The 22,070-nt window shown below is 31.9% G+C and overlaps 2 protein-coding genes across 3 annotated transcripts in view; one reads left to right on the forward strand and one right to left on the reverse strand.

Moving 5' to 3' along the window:
• On the reverse strand, positions 1-17,337 carry LOC132741429 (transmembrane protein 185A-like). The gene is made up of 7 exons (XM_060729585.1): positions 17,184-17,337; positions 15,845-16,021; positions 9,085-9,292; positions 5,882-5,965; positions 4,810-4,986; positions 3,645-3,768; positions 1-2,689 (listed from the first exon to the last, which is right to left on the reverse strand). Exons 1-7 carry the CDS (start codon positions 17,222-17,224, stop codon positions 2,472-2,474), a joined length of 1,029 nt encoding a protein of 342 aa, XP_060585568.1. The 5' UTR covers positions 17,225-17,337; the 3' UTR covers positions 1-2,471.
• LOC132741428 (zinc finger protein squeeze-like) overlaps positions 17,325-22,070 on the forward strand; it is an 11,876-nt gene continuing 7,130 nt past the window's right edge. For both annotated transcript variants that reach the window (XM_060729584.1, XM_060729582.1), the window contains exons 1-3: positions 17,325-17,419; positions 18,889-19,456; positions 20,210-20,394. In XM_060729584.1, coding sequence (XP_060585567.1) covers positions 18,892-19,456; positions 20,210-20,394 — 750 coding nt within the window. In that variant the 5' untranslated portion in view covers positions 17,325-17,419; positions 18,889-18,891. The remainder of the gene's footprint in view (positions 17,420-18,888; positions 19,457-20,209; positions 20,395-22,070) is intronic.

A 22,070-nucleotide genomic window follows, 5' to 3' on the forward strand; every position in this document is an offset into this window, starting at 1 on the left:
TAATTTTTGAAAAAAATTATAGCTGGATTAAAGTATTTAAGTAAATGACCGTTGATAAATCTTGACAAAGGTTGTGAAAAAAGTGCCATTGTCTGCAGTGATTGCCTAAATTAACATCCATTTCTCAAGTTAAGTGATATGCAGATTTGAGCCGCGCCATGACAAAACCAACATAATTGGTTTGCGACCAGCATGAATCAAGACATGCAGACTGATTAGGATCCATGCTGTTCATTATCAGTTTCTCTACTTGTAATAGAGTTGGTTAGCTAACAGCATGGATCTTGATCAAACTAAATTGACCTGGATCCATGCTGGTCTCAAATGCGCTATATTGGTTTTGTCGTGACATGGCTCATTTATGGTTCCTTTTAAAACAAAGTAAAAATAGTTTTAGAGGAGACTCGATTCCTTGTATAAAAACTCTAAAAATATCACTTCCACTGTGTCAAATTTCTTTTATCTGAAAAAAACATCTGAATATTTTATGACACTAAGCACATTTTCAGAAAATCACATCTACTTTGGATTTAAATTTCAATATAACCAGTACTTTATCGTTAACAATAAAGGGTTAATGCTACAAAAGAATGTTTTCATACAATTAAATACAATATCTATCATTGTACAATACAAACAAAACAAAATACCTTGTATATTTTCATTTCCTCCCTTGCAGACTGAACAAAGGCCCATTATGCCTCAGAAATGATATCATTTTTACCTCTCAAAAACTTTTTATTTTATGTATTTTATTACAGTTTCCAAAAGCATACTCATATGTTATGGACATCAACTATTTCTTTCATCTTAAGTTCTATTGGCAATTGGTATTATAATAGTGAATTAGTATTTTGTATGGTACTAGTCAAAATAATACTTTGTTTACTTTTTGCTACCTTTACCACACATGTACATAACTGCATATTCAGTGCTACTTTTTTCAGTTGTAAAACATAAAACATGCACTTAATCCATTATTTAAACATTATTTAACACATGTTTGATGTTTATAAAGGATTAACATTAATATGGATTTATGAGGCACAATGTGCATATAATTCATGTTTATTGTAAATCCATATTCAATTCAGTCAAAGCATTTAGTTAGCTTGTACGTGAAAAATCTTATTAAAGTGACATTATGCTCATTTTTGTTCACTTTAACATGTTTAAAAGTAAGTTGAGTTGACTATTTATTTCAAAAGATTGACTGTTATAAAGGTAATTGACCAACAGTTGATACTGGAAAATGTTTAAGATGAAATATAAATCTACCTAAAATATAAAAAGACTGCCTTTTATGAATTAAACTTTACAGGTAAATTCTGATGGATATTTAAGACATTTCTTTGGGCCACATGAGTTATTTATCATTCCTGCAAGGTAAATAATACTAGGACTCCGCAAGTCAGATGTGTCGCCTTTTGAACAACATAGTTTAGGAGAATTTATGGCCAGGACAAAAATGAACAAAATAAAGAAGTGCAGAGTACCAGTTCTTGTACACTGCATTTTTCTTAATGAGATCTATCATCCTATGAAGTTTAAAGACCATAGCATTTACACTTACGGAGAAATGGCCTGGACAAAAATAACGTATGAAAATCAGCAATGAATAACTCAAAAACTAAGAAATGCAGAGTACCGGTTCTTGTGCAGTGCACTTCTTCTTAATGAGATCTATCATCCTATGAAGTTTCAAGTCCATAGCTTTTATACTTTAGGAGAAAATGCCCGGACAAAAATAAAGTCAGAAAATTAACAAAGGGCAATAACTCAAAAACTAAGAAGTGCAGAGTACCGGTTCTTGTGCACTGCACTTCGGGTCATTATAACAAGCATGCATACCAAGTTTGAAGTCAATCCGACTTATAATGACTGACTTATGCTCCAGACAAGCTTTAGGGGACGCGGACGATACCAACAACAAAGCCGCTGACAAAAGTAAACTCTATGTCGCCTTTTTAAAGGCGACACAAAAAAACTGAAAAGAAATGTGGCAATGGACCTTTCCAGTTTTTATAGAGGAACATTTAGTCACACCTTCTCCATTCATTGCAAGGTGAACTGCTCTCAAACAGAATCACAAACATAACCACATGTTCTTTTGTGCAAACCAGGTCAACCAGTGACTATGTATTATCTCAGTGTAGTAATTGGATAAGAAGTTAGCTAATTTACATAAAACTGTAGACACTGGAAAGGTCCATTGACTTTCACCTATTCACTAACTACATACCCTTGGATGGGCAAAATGTCACTAATTTATTAATTTAACATTCTAGACAAATCTTAGTATCAGTGACACTGAAAATATTTTTAACATGTCTATATTTATTTCTGACACTGCAATAATTCTAAGAAATTTCAAGAGAACCTGAACACAATCCTGACAAAACTATCTACCCTAATCTAAATATGTGTATTTCATAATTCAAGCATAACTTTTATAATAAAATAAATTTATTTCAATCTGGCGTCTCTATAGAAATAATTGGTACAACAACTTTTTGAAAATCATCGGGTGGTTTCTTTTTTGTTTGTAAATGTTTTGGTGTCATATGTTCCGGCTCGGAGATTTGCTCACTATGGGTCTGTGCTGAATATGATATGTTCCCGTACTCTTGTAAACAGGGACACAGTCCCAGTGAAAATTGACAAAAATCTTTTCTGATGCCAAACCACCCTGAAAAAGATACACAAATCTAAACTGTTCTTTTCAGATTCAAAAATTTACAAATTTAATCGAAATTTTCTAATTTATAAGCTTTACACTTTGGTATGAATGCTGTATAAATTTTCTAAAAAAAAATGACAGTAAAATCTGTGTAAGAGTAAAACCAGTCTTCTAGTTATACTAGTGTTATAGTATAATCACTGTAAGAGTTATAGCATTGTAAACAATTAACCCTTTACCTCATATAAACGGGTTTTGACAAATTTTCACCCCACCCCTTTTTGGAGCCTCAAACAATGCAACAATGCCCTATTTAGGCCCCAAACACTGTTTTTTGTTTGAGAAATCTTGATAAAAAAGTGATCACATTTTCTGCCCCATGCCCTTTCAAAAAGGTACATCAAGGGGTTGCCAGAAGGGGGACTGCAGCTCCCCTCCTTGCCAAGAAACTTTTGGACATGTGACAGGCTAAAAATGGCCTCAGGTCGATTGTATTTAACTTGTAACAATTGATGAAAAACCTTTTTACTCTATCTCAATCTATTAAGAAGTTGCAGCACTTTGAAATCAGTTTTGATGGGAAAAAAAACAATGCAAAATAGTGATTTTTGGCTATTTTAAGAAATCCCCCATTGCCATGGTAACAGGAAATTTTGATTGAGCATACTGTTACAGAGGCTATGGTGCAGTCAACATTTGTGCCAAGTTTCATCAGTATTGAAGGATTTTGCATAGTTTCATAGCAGTTTGAACTTGTAACAGAATGCTTTTTCAATGAAAACAAAAATGGCGTTAACAAATGAACTAAATAGATATTGAAAACTTACACTGGTTATTCCCCTTTGTTCTAAATGTCATTTAAACCAGTGTTAACAATGAACTACATAGACATTGAATACTTGCACTAGTTACTCCCCTTTGTTCAGATTTTTAAGAATGTAATATGAAGATATTAAATACTTACACTGGTTACCCCCCTTTGCTCCAAATGACAGTAAAACCAGTGTTAACAATGAAATATATAATGGTACAGTGATGGCTGTATATTTAAAATGGTTGTCTTCATCAAGTCTGTTGGCTAACATAATCTGCAAAACAAGCAAACTTACACTTAACTATATACAACTGAATACAACATGATATGTAGGAAAAAATACTGCTTCAAATAGAAGTGAAGTTTTGAGCAGTAATCTATTCATAGAACAGAGGTATAGATAACAGAGATAGGCAACTTCCATGCAAGTTAAGATATCATGTGTGCTTGCTTTACTTAAACTTTAAACAAGTAAAACTTGTTAACAAGATATCAAAATGCAGTACAAAATACATTTTATGAAAGCTAATATGGTACATTTGTCTATGACTGCAGGAGAAAGACATTACTGTTCCCAAATAAATATGGTTAAATGATACATCATTTTTTGAAGAACTATGCGTATGACAAAACACTGGTGTGGTGGTTTTTTTCTGCTATATTATTTTAAGTGAAAAGCATAGAAAGTTACCAATATTTGAACATGCATTAATATATAAACGTTTTAACTTTCAAATGGTGTATACTATAGGCTTGTGTGATATTTCAACAGAGTATACAGGAACTGGTTATCTACATCTCTCCATAGAATGATTCTTTAGAAAACACACTGTATTTCTTTCTTAAAGTGCCATTTGTTTTTCTGAATGTTCAACCAAAGGGTTACACTTAACGAGTGTAGCTTAAGCCATAGAGATACTCTCACACGTGAACTATACAAAAACAATGGTAAGTCCATGACATTTTATTTACATTTTGTAAAATTTGACACAAATAATTTCTCTGAAAGCAAGTCACTTTAATATGGATAATTTAGAGCTTAAATATCCAAAATAAAATCAAACCGCCTCCATGGCCGAGGGGTTAGAGTCGATGACTTCTAACTAAGTTACCTCTCTGGCGTGGGTTTGATCCCCGGGAGATGCTTTGGTAGTTTAGCACCGGGGAAGGTAGTCTAGTACTAGTGTTACTCTCCAGGAACGATGGTTAGGAAACTACCCACCTATATGACTGAAATACTGTCGGGAAAAGGCATAAAATGAAATAAAAAACAAACACACAAACAAACAATAAAATCAAGTCTAAAATAACTTACTTCAAAAATCAACATAGGAATGACTAGAAGAGAATATCCGATGGCAGTAGTGAGATTTCCACGACGCTGGTCCCTGATAATCTCCGGTGAACGTGACAAAATGATTGCCAGAATAACAGCATATATAACACCGATCATTGATACACACATGACTATCCATATAGGAATAAATACAATCTGAAATTTATAATCAAGTAATACATTAGGAATAAATACAATTTGAAATATATAATAATACAGTGGTTAAAAAACATTTTCACTCGTGGCTAACCCACTCCTGAAAATATTACATCGGATCCAGACCTCTCACATTCCAAAGGAACATCTAACCCTTAGACCATAAGCATGATAAGCTTCCAATACAGTTATCATGGAAAAGACAAAAGCAGACCAAATATATCTGGATTTAAAACTTTCATTAGGGTTGGAAATCCTAAAAGATTGTTCTAAAAAATAAGACCTTTAAGGGTATAAATCTATATCTAATGAAATATTCTAAAAATTTTTAATTTTTATAAAATTCAATCAACAATAAAATTATATTTGTTCAATAATCTTAGGGTTGATTCAGGAAAGAAGTTGTATGTAAACGAAATAAAATGTTCTGCAACAAAATATTATTCTGCTATGTTAAGTACAGATTTATCTGTTTAGAAATGATTCCATACAAGTGAGTAAATTTTTTTCCATTATTGAGCCGTGTCTCAACAAAATCAACGTAATGCGTTTGCGACCAGCATGGATCCATCCCAGTCTGCGCATCCATGCAGTCTGATCAGGATCCATGCTGTTCGCTTACAAACCCTATTACAAGTAGAGAAACTGATAGCGAACAGCATGGATCTTGATCAGACTGCGAGGATGCGCAGGCTGGTTTGGATCCATGCTGGTCCCAAACACATTACATTGGTTTTGTTGTGACGCGGCTCATATTTCTTTCATATACATGTATAAAACATTTTGTTAGTACTCTTTTTATTTTTAATTTCAATTTTTTTTTGCTGCAGATATGTAACTTTATTCACTTAAAGCAAACTGAAATGTAAAATATAATTAGACAACTGATACCTACCACCCAACTCCAGTGAATGACATTGTCCAACCTCAATGCAAGGAATATAAACTGTAGAATATTTACAGAACAGAACAACTCCAACTGAAATGTATCAAATACAGAACATTTATAAATGATATTTTAATGTATTTAAAGCAGCATGCCTCTAGATTCATGATAATTTTCATGAAAATTTGGAAAATGTACTTAAAAAGTAAAATATTTCAAGTGAACAAAGAAAAAAACAAAAAAACATTGAAAACAGCATTTTCAATCCAGGTAAATTACTACATAAATAATCATGGTCAAAATAACCACTCAAAAACCCCTTTCTTCTTTAATCCTGCAGTAAGAATATGGAGAAAATACTGTAAAATCAGTCATTCATTTCATAAAACATGTAAGTTATTTGTGAAATTTTTATTCAAATTTTTGAACTTTTTTCTAAAAATTGATTCCCTGAAATTTGTTGGCTCATCTGGAGGCATGCAGCTTTAATAGCTGACTTATCCGTAAAGGACACTGATAGGAATTACTCTTATATGTATTTAACATTTTTCCTTGAACATATCATTTCATGAAATTGAAATGGTTATATGAATATCTATAAATCAGGTCAAATATAAATAAAAATATCAGTGCTGTTGATATAATAGAGACAAAAATTCATACAGATTTAAAGTTTTTTTAAAAAGATAGATGTGAAATAAATATACCATAAGGAAATTAATGTTATATTCATTTCAAATTAGCTATCTTAATACTTTAACTGCAGAAAAAAAAATTTCATTAAGTTGTATATTTTGCTCTGCCCACTCTCACAGCAAGTTAGGGAATATAGTGCACCAATTTATATATTATACAAATATGGACTTTTAAGCTGGTGAATATGATGTGATATGTACTGAAAAAATTAATATTGACCGCAGCGATAGCTGAGGTCAATATTACAATGTATTATTTGTTCAGTACATATCAAATCATATTCACCCGCTAAAAAGTACATATCTGTTTTATTATATAATTTATAAATAGCTTTTATATGGCTTATTAAATTTGCCATTGCCTACGACAGAAATCGCCATTTTTCAGCTTGTCTATTTTTTCCATAAATTGGCCCTATCTTTTAAATGAGTGCATAAGTACATGTTAGAGAAGGTTTATATATGTTATAATCATGAAATAGTTATAATCCACAAACGTTTCTTGCTTTTTAGATTATCATTAAAATGTACTAACATGTATGTATACTTCATACACTATGACTTAAAAGATAATAATAAAAAACATTTCAAGGTAAACTTTCCCTTTGAAAAAAATATCTTGCTCTTTGATTGGAATCAATGTATTCATTACATTACAGATTAAATATAAACATTCAACCTCAGTCACCGACAGTTTGTATACATTGAATGTATAAAATTAGAATTGCAGAGTACATGTAGGAAAGTGTTATTGTTTGTTCATAATTCCTATGTTTGTAATGATTTCACGAAAATACACCATCCTTAAAAAACACACAAAAGAGCTGTCACAGGAGACAGCGAAGCTCGACTAATAAAATACTGGACGCAGTAAGGAGGACAAAACTATGAAAGAAAAATCAATTATGTATAATTATGTATTAAGTTATAGTAAAAAAATTAACATTTGTTAACATAAATTTAAAGATCAAGGGGAATAATTCTAGAAATAGTCATGCTAGAGTTATGGATCTTGTCAAACAACATTTGTGTAATGATAAGAAATATATATTTGAAGTTTGAAGTAGATACCTTAAAAAGTAAAGAAGTTATTATATTTCTTAAAGAAAATCCTAAGTTCAAAGAGATAGAGATAAATGTGTAAATATTGCTTCAAGAGTTATGAACATTGTCACATTAAATGTAATTGATGATAAGGAATAAGTATTTGAAGTTTGAGGTAGATACCTTTAAAAATAAAAAAGTTATAATAAAAAATAACATTGTTTTAGTAAAAAAATCTAAGTTTATTGGGAGATAATTCTTGCAATATTGGTGCTAGAGTTATGAACCTTGTCACATAAGATGTGGATGATGATAACGTAAATATATTTGAAGTATGAATATGATCCCTTTAAAAATAAATAAGTAACAGTAAAAAAAATATTTTTTATGGAAAATTCTAAGTTAAAAGGGAGATTAATTTGAAAATATTGGTGCTAGAGTTATGAACCTTGTCACATAAGATGGGGATGATGACAACGTAAATATATTTGAAGTATGAGGTTGATCCCTTAAGAAATAAAGAAGAAACAGTAAGAAATAGTACTTTTTGAGGAAAATTCTAAGTTCAAGGGGAGATAAATCTGAAAATATTGGTGCTAGAGTTATGAACCTTGTCACATAAGATGGGGATGATGATAAGGTACATATATTTGAAGTATGAGGTTGATCCCTTAAAAAATAAAGAAGTAACAGTAAAAAATAGAATTTTTTAAGGAAAATTCTAAGTTCAAGGGGAGATAAATCTGAAAATATTGGTGCTAGAGTTATGAACCTTGTCACATAAGATGGGGATGATGATAAGGTACATATATTTGAAGTATGAGATTGATCCCTTAAGAAATAAAGAAGTAACAGTAAAAAATAGTATTTTTTGAGGAAAATTTTAAGTTCAAGGGGAGATAAATCTGAAAAATATTGGTGCTAGAGTTATGAACCTTGTCACATATGATGTGGTTGATGATAAGGAACATATATTTGAAGTTTGAAGTTGATACCTTAAGAAATGACAAAGTTATAGTGAAAAATATTTTACTGCACCAAAACTTTAATCTAAAATCTGGACGCGGACGCCGACGCCGGGGCGAGTAGGACAGCTCTCCATATACTTCGTATAGTCGAGCTAAAAACACACAAAATATTGCTTATATTCCATGGAACCCAATGACTGTAAAATTCATTCATTGCATATAACTTGAAAATGTTTACTTAAATTGTGAATATTTTTAAATTTATTAAAATCTTTGAAACCTTTTTCTCAAAATTGACTTTCCTGATTTTTTTTACTCATCTAGGGGCATGCAGCTTTAAAGCTTTCTAGGAACACAGGATAGAAATCTACACAAGTCTTTCACTTCCTTTTCAATCCTGTTTTATATAATGTTGTTCTACCATGATTGTATATGTTTGCATTATATGAAATAAATATACTGTTTAAACCAAAGACTTCTAGGAATACAAAAACCGTATTCTCACCTCGAAGGATCTCTCATTCTTTATAGCCCATACACAAAATCCAATGGAGACAATTGACATGAACATCAGGGGTATGAATACAAACATCCAGGAGTGATTGTCTGTCTCTAGGTTATCACAAGCTAGAATGTCAAACACCAGTAACATCAGGTGCATGCTGGTGGTCATTATCATAGCTTTAAACTGCACAAAACTATCTCCCTCCAGTCTGAAATATAATGATATAATGAATATTTCTTAAAGGAACTCAACAAAAAGTCTAAAAGATTTCAATTTCTTACATAGAATAACCGGAGAACCTAAAACAAAAAGGTATGCAAAAATTAATCAAGAAATAAACTTAAAAATAAATTGAAACATACACTTTTATATAGAGTTTTTCTTTATTTGAGGGAAAGCATTGCCATGCATTGCAATGCTTTTTGATTTTGGGTCACTTTTTATGGTTTGAATAATTGTTTTGGAAAACTGGAGGGAGCAAAATTAATGATCTGAAATTTTGCAGAACAGAACAGAACAGAACATTATTTTATTTCGACTTGTACATAGTACATAATCATAATCATACATAGTGTGATAATACATTGCAATACATTACAATACATTTTCAATACTAATTTCCAATGCATTAAAACAAACTTTAAAGACAATGTCACGTTACTTTAGTTATTATTCTAGAATGTTATTTCAAATTAACAAAAATTGATATTATAGTGTTGAGGATAAACTGTTTTAAACATAATTAAATATACATGTTTACATAGCAGACATATCTTCAGAAAAAATCTATACATAAAAATGTTGAATGAAATTTATATATTCTTTAATAAAGACATATATAATCATAAATCAAATTTATCTGACAGAATTAACAATAGTATTTCTGTAATTTAATTACTCTTTTATATATTTTGCCAGATTAAATAATATATTCTTTTGATTGCTACATAGTAGTTCAATAAACTTTATCATGGAAGGCCTTTTATAGTAGTATTTTTTAATAAACTTTTTTCTAATTTCTAAGAAACATGGGCATATCAATATGAAATGGTATTCGTCCTCTATATCAACATTGTTACAGCAAAGGCAATATCTTTCATTACGTGGCAATCTATTTTGACCATACCTTCCAGTTTGAATTCTCAGTGAATGAGCTGACATTCTCATTCTTGTAATAAAAAATCTATAGTGTTTTGGTAAAATATCTAAATAATTTTCATATAATAGTGTTGTTTTACAACTTTTATAAAGATCTAATACTAAACTGTTTTCAATCGCTGTATTCCATTCTTGTCTATAATTATCCAACAGTCTTTGTTTAAACAATCTTGGAAAAATTTTGCAATCAACTTTATTAATATTAACAAAATAATCGGAAAACCCATACATATCAAGCATATTCTTAACATCAGTAACCCAATTATTACAACCTTTATGACAATCGTATAAACTTTGTTCATAAACCTTTTGCAAGATAATATTATCTGTAACTAACAATTTACACCAAAATTTTATAATTCTAACATATCTATTTATGAAAAGAGGATATCTACCTAAATCCCCGTATACGCTTGCGTTACATGTATTTTGTCTAACTTTTAAAATTCTTTTACAAAATTTCATGTGTATACGTTCTATGTCTTTGGACTTATTATAGCCCCAAAGCTCCGAAGAGTATGATAAAATTGATCAACAAATGCATCAAAAAAGCTGACACAATAATGTAGGCTTAAAATCAAAATCTTTACAATTATACAATAACATATTTAAAGCTTTTAAAGATTTACCAATCAAATGTTCCCTGTGCAACGAAAAATTACCAGTGTAGCTGAAAACTGTGCCAAGATAATTAAAATGGTTTACAATTTCTATTTCTTGTCCGTTATAAAACCATTTTTCATTGTTAAAAATAGTTCCCCTTTTTCTAAATATCATTATCTTGGTTTTTTCAATATTAACTTCTAATCCCCATTCTATACAATAAGTATACAATAAATCAAGGCTATTTTGTAAATCATCCGGACTTTTGCCTATAATAGCCATATCATCTGCAAAAAGTAACAAGATTAATATAATGTCGTCAATTAACAAACCAGAACTTATGTTGCTTTGTAAATGTAACTCTAGATCTTCTACAAAAATGGAGAAAAGTATCGGTGAAACTACCTCCCCTTGTCTTAAGCCCACGGCATACTTAAAGAAATCAGAATAACAATTACAACATCTTACACATGACTTAACTTTATTATACATATCTCTAATGATTCGCAATATTTTACCTTGAATGCCGCACTTATACATTTTCAATCAAAGCGAGTTTCTACATATGCTATCAAAACAAGATTTTAAATCAATAAACCCTACATATAACCTTTTATTATTATTAAGATAGTGTTGAATTACATTTTGTAAAATAAATATGGCATCTATAGTTGATTTTCCTTTCCTGAAACCAAATTGACAGTCTGATATAATGCAATTGTTTGAACAAAAATTTTCAATTCTAGTATTTAATACAGTAGTAAAAAGTTTAGATAAACAACTTAGGAGAGTAATTCCCTGTAATTTTTTACGTCACCTGAGTCACCCTTTTTGAACACAGGCACAATAACACCCTCTGTCCATTTATCTGGGAAAAAACCTGACTCTAAAATAATATTAAATAAATCACATATATGTCCACATAAAATATCTATGGACGATATAAAATACTCATTTAATAAACAGTCTGATCCGGAAGCTTTATTTTGTTTTAAGGATTTTACAGCTTTACGGATCTCCTCACATGTAATGGGTATATCTAACTCATCAAACCTACAATCACTTGAATTAAAATCATGTTCATTACAAAACGTTTGACACTCTAAATTTTTTGATTCAAAAATATTGTTAGATAAATTTTCAAAATATGTTTTGAAATCTTCGACAGAAATGTCATCTGAAACAGATGTTTTATTTTTTTTTAAAATGAGACCAAAATTGCTTTGGTTTACTAAATCGTAATTTTTCAATTTCAGAATATTTCCTCTTTATATATGATTTCTTTTTCCTACGGGTTAAATCTTTATATTCTTTTTTACATATACAAAAATATTCTCTACTTTCTACATCTTTACAATAATTAAAATTATTCAAAGCATCTAGATAACGGTTTTTCAACAATCTACATTCACCATCAAACCAGTCTGCATTATTTGAAGTAAAACTATCAGTGAATGAAGCGTTATGTTTTTGTTTATAATTTTTCTCAAAAAATGGGTCAGCCACGCCCCTTAGTAAGCAGGTAAAGTTATTTAAAACATTGTTCACACAACCTCGGTCACCACAATCAATACCAATCAAAAGTTGGTTAAATTCCGGTAATTTTGCGATTAGTCCTGCTCTGAATGAATTTTCCAGATTACTATCCCCTACATATTTTACATAGCTACTTTCTTTACGGACAGGTAAACAAACGTTTGTTTTCAACGATAGACTTACAGGAGCGTGATCACTAAATTCGTTGACAGATTGTATTTCAAAAGAAGTAATATTTGAAAAATTAACTGCATTTGTCAAAACATAATCAATAACTGATGCTCCAGTTTGTGAAACGTATGTGTACATACCAATATTAAAATCATTATGCAACCTTCCGTTAACAATACGGAGATTTGTTGATCGACATAGATCAATTAATTTTACACCGTAGTTATTACAGGTTTTATCTAAGGAGGCCCGGTCAATAAATTTATCGGGAACATATAACTCGTCATCAAAAGACTTATTCATACAATCAAAGATTATAAAATCATATTTATTACCAACTCTACTATTGAAGTCTCCCATTAAATATACAGTTCCTAAAGATTCAAAATGGTTTATATCATTTTCAATATATTCAAATAAATCCACATTTACAGTATTATATGCTGGGGAGTCCTCACCCCACAAATAAACACCACATAAGTAAATATCATTTTCAGTATGGAAAAAATATTTGTCGAGTTTAACCCAAATTAATGTATCGAACCTATTCTCAACAACAGAAATACCTGGTGATATTGTTTCTTTATAATATATTGCGACTCCGCCACTCGATCTTTTTGCTCTTCGGTGTTGGAACTGTCTATAGAAATTATGGGATTTATATCCAGAAATGTCAATTACACTGTTCTTACACGCAAATGTTTCATACAGAAAAATGATGTCATGTTTAGTAATTATATCCAAAAGTTCGTTGTTGTCTCTTTTAAATTTACTTAAACCATTTATATTCCAAGAAATAATTTTCAGTTCATCCCCCGCAAATTCCTAGTCCTTAACTGGTTTGCCGTCTATGTATAACGTGTCGTACGTTAACCATGCAGTTTTACCTTGCTCACGCGCCTCCTTCATCCTCGGTATAAGCTTCCTTCGTCTGTCGATTACTTCCCTTGGGAGTTGTTCGTTAACAAAGTATGGTGTACCGGACAGGGCTTTCCACTGTTTCCTCACAAGTTCTCTTTCCTTGAACAGGGTAAATATGGCAACAATGTTTCGAGAGCGACCATTGGTTTTGTTGCCCATTCTATGAACTCGCTCGAATGATATTTTGTCTACGAGGTCCTGAGCTACTTTCATTTCTTTTACCATAAATTGTCTTAATATATTTTCTGTGTTTGCACACAAGTTATTTGTCTAGACCTACATCAATTGGAACTTTTATCTGGAAAATTTATTTCCAGTTTTTTGGACACAGTGGAGTTCCTTTAACATGTTTTAATTTAATCTGCAACATTTCTAAAGTAAATATATATAATTATTTAAGTAACATACAATATGTAAATTACATGAATAACGTACTAGTACAGTCATCAAAATTCACACTAGTCTAACAGTAAAATACTGGTAATTTGATTTCTTGGGTAGTGAAAATTCTACAATTTATATATTTGGGCTAGTGAGAAAATTTAGGTATTACACTATAGAATAAGAAATCCAGCCAATAAATTGAAAAACATTGACTGCTGGTATTATTGTAAGATATTTATTTTTTATCGAACACTTGTGCTCTTTTTACGACTCCATAGAAACGATACTGCACTGGCTGTGCCTATATTTTGATGTGACATCATTTGTGTTATACAGTCCAAACATAGCATTAAGACACGCTAATTGTTACCATTATACTTTAGGGGTTTCAATGAAAAATGTTACTTTTTCACTTTAAACAGGTTTTATTTTTGGTATGTGATAAAAAGAATATTATATTCATGTAAGTTTAATAATTGAACTTGTGAATAAAATTATATAATGCTCACCAGAGGCTAGAATAATATAATTTTCTTCAATACTTTGAATAAATTCAGTATTAAACTTACACTCATTCAATATCCTTTATTTATCACATAAACCATGGTGCAGGAGTGTATTATTTATAAAGAAATTCCATAAAATTGATAATGCACTAGGGTAATAACAATACAATGTGATCCCATTTATCATATACAAATATAGCGTACCTTAATGTTGTTGTTACACTTAAGGCACATAAATTTTACATCAAACCACTCCTATGAAACTCATTCAATTAATTTACTTTAGTACTAAACTTACACTCCTTCAATATCCTCTATATAAAGTTATAATCATACATGAAGTTGCCAATGGAAACCAATACATGCTTTTTAAAATGTATACGATATAGTTGGCTTTGTGATATAATGTGAAATGTTGAATGACAATATCGCAAATTTTCAGAAACAAATTAGATATGAACCCCAACAATAAATTATTCAGATTTTAACCCTTTCCCTCATAAGCATATTTTGAAAAATGGCCGTTTTCATTGAAAAGCCTCCTGTTACAAGTTCAAACTGCTATAAAACTATGAAAAATGCTTCAATACTAATCAAACTTGGCAAAAATGTTCACTGGACCATTGGCTTTGTAACGACATGCTCAGTCTTAAATTTCCTGTTACCATGGCAACAAGGGGACATCTCAAAATTGCCAAAAATCATGATTTTGCCTTGATTTTTTCCATCATAATTTATTTCAAAGTGCTGCAACTTCTCAATGGATTGAGATAGAGTCAAAGGCTTTTCGGCGTTGGTTACACATTACCTTATGATCGACCTCGGGTCATTTTTAGACTCTAACAAGTCCAAAATTTTCTTGGCGATGAGTGGGACTCCACCCCCCTTCAAACTCCCCAAACAGAAGGGGGCACATCCCCCTTCTGGCAACCCCCTGATGTATCTTTTGGATGGGGGCGGCGCTGAAAAAGTGCTCACTTTTTTAGCAACATTTCTCAAACAAAAACATGTGTTTTGGGCAAATAGGGCATTTTTTCACTATTTGAGGCTTAAAAAAGGGGGGGGGGGGGGGGGGTCGAAAATGTGTTGTTTCACGTATATATGAGGTAAAGGGTTAACACAGTACTTACCTTTTCAAAACAACCTGTGGCTTTTGAAGGGGGGAAATACAGCATATAGTAAATCAGAAAAGGAGGAAAACCTGACAACTAAAAATGGAATTCAGTACCATTTTACCCAAAGTTTAAAAGAAAAAAATCAATTTCAATTCAATTCAAATTTATCAACTAACTGATATAAGTCAGCTGCTGTTAAGTTGTGGTTCTGGTGACCTTTTAGGGCATTTCAGGGGAAAATATACCTACATGTACTTTGGTCTAGAAGAAACAGCCTTTATTTATATGTAGCTGTAAAATATGAGAATAAAATCACAATACCTTATCACAGAACCTTGATAACAAGACAAGTAATAAAGTAATCACCTGTATAGCGGATGTCTAAACCAGACATAACTTCCAATGATAGCACCAAATATCACCAGGAATTTCCAAATCCATATTGGTAGAAAAACAACCCAGTAACTCCACTCTATTGTGTTGTCAAGTCTCAGAGCAAACAGGAAAGAAAACACGAGCAGGCAGGAGAATATCACAAATTTACTGAAATATAATAAAATTTAATTAATAAAAAGTCAGTTTTGTAAACTAAATAATGTGTTATTGTTAATAGAATTAATATCTAATTTCCAACAAAAATAGCTCCTTTATAATGTGTATAAGGATGCATTATACTGTAGTATACATTTTCTTTGATGGCTTTGAGTATGAGTAGTTATGTCAAACCAATAAATTTCCCTAAATGGGCCGGCACTTTTGTACAAATTATTTTTAAATGGTGTTTCAGGTTAAAAAGAAAGAGAGAAAAAAGTGAAATAAGAAAAAAAGAAAGAAATTGTTTTTAAATTACAGTCAATGACAGTCAATTGGATGAGTACACAGCTGTCAAACCCATACCGGACTTTGCACTGTGAACATGTCCAACAGAATCAATATTGTATTGAATAATCTATAATTACTTATTTTTTTCACACCATCATTTTGACTGAAATTTGTTACTAAGTCGTGGGCAAAAGATAATTAAGTTGTGGAAAAGAGATTCTATGTCATAGCCCGAAGATACTATGTCATGGCCACGAGATGATTAAATGGTGCGCACAAGATAATATGTTGTGGCAACAAGTTACTTATTCGTGGCCACAAGTTACTAAGTTGTGGGAACGAGATAACTAATTCATGTACACAAGATAATTAACGTTCCAACTATCTCATGCCCATGACTTGGTAACTCGTGGCCAGGACATAGTATCTAATATTCCCACCACTTAATTATCTTGTGCCAACGACTTAGTAACTCGATCAGTATCTTGTTCCCAGGACTTATTTATTTCTTGGCCACGACTTAGTAACCCGTGGCCATGACATACAATGTAGTATCTCGTGCCAACGAAATAGTATCTCATGCCCACAACTTAATTATCTCGTGCCCACAACTTACTTACTTAGCAACATGCTCCAAGGACTTAACTATCTCATGGATAGACTTAGTAACTCATGGCCAAGACATGGTATCTTGTGCGCACAAGATAAATTGAAACATGTCAACTTTGTGACACCGTCAAACGTGTTATTCTAAACACATAATAAAATTTATTAACAGTAATTTTATTATATAGATCTATCCGGATTTTATAAAACTCTGAAATATATTTACCAAAAATTAATTCATGTTATCAAAACATAGATTTTTGGTTATAAAACAAACCTTGGATTAAAATCCTGGAACAAGTGTTTTAAATTCACCATTTTTCATTCTTCATTTAAGGGATATGATTAATTCTATGAGAAAATAATAAAACCAAAACAAACAAAAAGAAAAACAGCTGTAAGTTATTTTCACGTTAAAGTTATTATTACGCCGCACCGTGGATTTGTTTATTTTTTGCAAATAATTAATATTTTATCGATTTGCAGCATAACTGGTCGACAAGTAAATCACAGGTATATATTTTATGATAAATAACATATTTGTTACTGTTTTGCAATTATTTTAATGAAGATCAAATTGCAAGGTCTTCTGGAAATGTTAGTTTTGTAAACTAAAACGTGTGGGTGGGGTACTGTCAAACAAAGAAATAAGTTTGGACATTAGATACCGGGTGACAGAATAAATGTTCATTGTGTTAATTTCTTCAACTTATTCAGTGTAATAAACATTAAGTTAATTAATGTGAATGATAAACTGATTAATGTTTAATTTAATATTCAAAGCTAATAAATAGCTTATTTAGCTAATGCTTCTTGTAATATGTAGACCTAAACCGACTTAAAATAAAGTTTCTTGTATCTTGTTGTAATACAATGTAATATGGTTTTGATTCCATATGATTTTACCAACTGGTGCCATTGTTAAAAAAATCAAACACTGCACCTGTTCGCGCCTCGAGACATTGGTTATAAATGATAAACAGTGTCAGTCCGAATTACAGTCAACCCAGCCCCAACTTCCAAGTCAACCCGGCCTCAAAATTGGTCAACCCGGCCCAAAATTGGTCAATCCTGTCCCACAGTATTTTTATTTAGTCAATGCGGCCCCAAAATTGGTCAGTGCGGCCCCAAAATCGGTCATTCCGACCCCAAAATATAAAAAAATGGGGCCAGGTTGACCAGAAATAACATTCGTTTGGGGCCGGGTTGACCAATTTGGGGCCGGGCTGACTTGGGGCCGGGTTGACTTTGGGCCGGGTTGACTTGTACTGTGTCAGTCCATATCCATATTAATTTTGCTAATCAATGGACTGCAAGGTGAGGTAACAAAACAGTTTCATGGGAAGAATGCCCCTAATGGAAGTCAGAGACTGTAAAATGTCTGTTATTGGAAATAACATTATAATATATACAGGTAAATAGGGGAAAACATTCCATGGTGGAAGTCTAGTCAAAATATATTGACATGCCAAAGCTTGATTCTGAGATATTTTCGTTCTGGGGCAGAATCTCGCTTTAATGTAAATTACATGTAAATTTACATACATGAATGATTTGTCACATGTAATAAAAATAGAAGCAGCCATTGATTATTGGTCCACAGTCTGATAAAGATTAAAAGTTGGCTATATAATTGAAAAAGGATCATTTAAAATCCTGTTTTAAAATGCCACAAAAGCCTGTCTAATTCATAGATCTATCTGTTTTTAGCATGTTGGTAATTCTGTTTAATATTGTTTTTTAAGAATTCTACAGTTTATATTATAAAGAATCATACCTTTTATACTGAATATTTGTGATTTAAAAACATTCTTCAAAAATGTTGATTTAAAAAGATTCTTCAAAAATGTTGATTCAAAATGTTGATTTAAAAAAGTGAAAATTTCTTGTGATATATGTTCTAAATTACTCAATTAGGAATAATTTAGGAATGATACATTTACTTCAAAATGTTGTTAATTTATTATTTTATATCCTGTTAGAGGATGGCGACCAATGATCAGCCAAATTATCCTCCGAGCAGCAGCTACTCTCAGCCCCAATCATCATCCAGTGTTTTCTATGAAAATGAGGTGAAGAAGGGGAGTGAGATTATGTTGCGAGATTCAGAAGTGCAGCAGTTACTGCAACAAAGCAGAGAAGTGCAACATTCACAACAACAGCAGCAGCACCTGCAGCAGATGCAGCAACAACAACAACATCATCTTCAACAGCAACAACATCAGCAGCAACAAGAGTTATTACAACTACCAGTCAAATCAGAACCCATGCCTCACAGTCCAGAAAAAATGGCACCAGTCACCTCTTCAACATCTGAAGCCAGTCCAAAACAGTCTGGTTCCCCAGTTACATTAAATGATGATAGGAGCCGGCTCAGTCAATCAGATAGGACACATCTGTGTATGACTTGTTTTAAAGGGTTTAGAAATAAGCCACAGTTAACCCAGCATGAACTTGTACACAATAACAAGAGAAAACATGTGTGTTCCTATTGTGAAAAGTCTTTTAAACAGATCTGCCATTTAAATCAACATATTCGTGTCCATACAGGTAAAGTAGCAGTGTTTTCAATTATAATCCACATAATATAACAAGTAAACCTGCACATTTTGATCTTTGTACATCTTGAAATATAACTTGTCCTCTTTTAAATTTAAATCTGTCTAATGTACATCATGGGTTTGAGGAATTTCTGTATCAAAGTGATTAAACTGCTTGACGTACAGTAAATATGTATGATAAGAAGTAGTTATTCATGATATGTAGTAGAAGTGTTATAAGGGCACAAATTTTATATTCTTTTTATCACATACCAAAAATAAAGACTGTTTGTTAAAAAGAACCATTTTCATTGACACACCTTTATTATAATGCTAACATTTAGTGCTTCTCAATTATATCTTTATATAACGCACATGACGTCGCATCGAAATATATGCACTGCCGTAGCAAAAGCCACATGGGTATGTGATATTAAATACATGTATGGTTAATTCCTAGTAAATATAATTCTGTGATAATATTGTCACATTGGTGCAGTAACAGGTTAACTCCATTTGAATAATATAAATCTAGTTAACCCATTACAGCACTAAGGTGACAAATTGTCATGATAAAATTTCTGTTTTTCAGTCCTAAATATATTTAACACTCTGCTGTGGCAACCATTTCATATGACTTTATTAGAGTGATTTTTGTTGTTATATTTTATTGTCAAAAAATAATATATAAAAATGGAAAGTTTTGAAAAAAAAAATTGACTCACTCATACATGTATGTAGTTTTTGCTGTTTTTGTGTACAGGTGATCGCCCTTACAAGTGTGATGTGGAGGGTTGTGGCAGATCTTTTGCTCAGTTGTCTAATCTCAATCATCACAAGAAGAATCACGATGACACGGTCAAACGTGATGTGTCACGACAGTTCAGATGTCATGTTTGTGAGAGAAGTTATGCAACAAAGAGCAGTCTTAATACACATGTACAGAAGGTATCTTGATTTTGTTAAATGAGCCGTGTCACGACAAAACCAACATAATGGCTTTGCGACCAGCATGGATCCAGACCAGCCTGCGCATCCGCGTAGCGCAGTCTGATCAGGATCCATGCTGTTCGCTTACAAACTCTATAACAAGTAGAGAAACTGATAGCGAACAGCATGGATCCTAATCAGACTGCGAGGATGTGCAGGCTGGTCTTGATACATGCTGGTCGCAAAGCCATTATGGTGGATTTGTCGTGACACGGCTCAAATTATTTTGTAATGGCGCCTGAGGTCAAGTGGTTAAGATAAGGGTGCCTGGACCTGAGTGGTTAAGAATTTAATATTTATCTAAGGCACATGTGGCCAAGATTGATGACTTCAAACCACCGGCCACTCATCTTTGTGGGTTGTAACCCTGCCATGGTCTTTAGATTCTTTCAAGTAAGAAAGCTATCTAGCTGGCATATGAAATGTCCGTGACTCTACTTAGGTGTCAGTTTGTGCCTGAAATATAGCTCAGAGGCACTTTAGGTCTTTGTTTGTGCGATTTAAACCTGAATCAATGACATTTTTGTTTGTTTATTTATTATTATTTTGTGTGTTTGGCAATGACATGTAATAAAATGTTTTTTAGGGATTCATTGTCTAGTCCACATTTCAGGAATTTGGAAAGTTGCATAATCAAAGCAGTTGGAAGTAAGATAACTTCAGTTAGCACTGGAAATGACATACTTTTCACATTTTCATCAAGTTATTATAGCTTATTTGAAATACTTCAAAAGTATAGGATCGACGAATTAATATTGGAAATGTTTAAACAGTGAATCTACATGATTGATATATTTTATCTTATGTACCATATGTTGCGTATATTTAAATTAAACTCTTATGATTTGCTAATGTAAACAGGTGACAGCTGATAGATTTTTTCATAGATATCCTTTATATGTAAAGTGTAGAAAATGTTATTTAGTAGTTATCATACAATTGCCAACAGATATTTGGTTTGTACATGTTATTACAGGGTGTCCGTTTGACCCTTGAAATGACTCTTTTACCCTTCAAATTTCCAAAAGGCCTGATTTGACCCTCAGGATTTTAGCTGGAGGGTCAAATTTAGTTAAAATCATGGGGATTTGGCCTTGTAGTTGGTAAAACTTAGTCAAAATGACCCTCAGGATTTTGTGGCTAGTGAACACCCCGATGTATATGCCAAGGTCATTGATTATCTCGGGCTAGGATTTGAATCTCACTACAGGCTTTGATTTTTCATGCAAATTTAATAACGTGAGAATGTATGTTTCCTTTATTTTTAGTTTTATCATATGTAACCCGTATATACTCATAGCGTATGTCAGTATGCTGAAGGTCACGGGCCATGTCACATTTAACATCACCCTGTGACTTTAGACACCTGACAATGGACTGTGATAGTATAAAACGCAGTGAATTGTTTGTTGATCCAATTAAAAAATTGTGGATAAATTTGAATAAAGCAGACATATATATGTATGTCACTGTATAGAATTATTCACTTTTTTGAAAAAAAAAATTAAGTGGCCTGGTAGCTGAGTCAATAGAGGGCTGGCAAGTTGAATATTTTTCTCACACTGTGACTTTTACTTTATATGATATACATTGTAATGTTAAATAATCTTTTACTTGTCTTGGGTATGGTTTAT

This window comes from Ruditapes philippinarum, unplaced genomic scaffold (genome assembly GCF_026571515.1).
Source record: "Ruditapes philippinarum isolate M1 unplaced genomic scaffold, ASM2657151v2 ctg5720_1_1_1_1, whole genome shotgun sequence".
Taxonomy (NCBI): domain Eukaryota; kingdom Metazoa; phylum Mollusca; class Bivalvia; order Venerida; family Veneridae; genus Ruditapes; species Ruditapes philippinarum.

What these genes read in the sequence shown, in the direction of transcription:
- LOC132741429 (XM_060729585.1), bottom strand. Translation starts at nt 17,224, where the DNA reads ATGGTGAATTTAAAACACTTGTTCCAGGATTTTAATCCAAG. An exon ending in TTCCAGGATTTTAATCCAAG is followed by an intron (nt 16,022 to 17,183) that starts GTTTGTTTTATA and finishes ATTATATTTCAG; the next exon opens with TAAATTTGTGATATTCTCCT. An exon ending in AGAATGAGAGATCCTTCGAG is followed by an intron (nt 5,966 to 9,084) that starts GTGAGAATACGG and finishes GATACATTTCAG; the next exon opens with TTGGAGTTGTTCTGTTCTGT.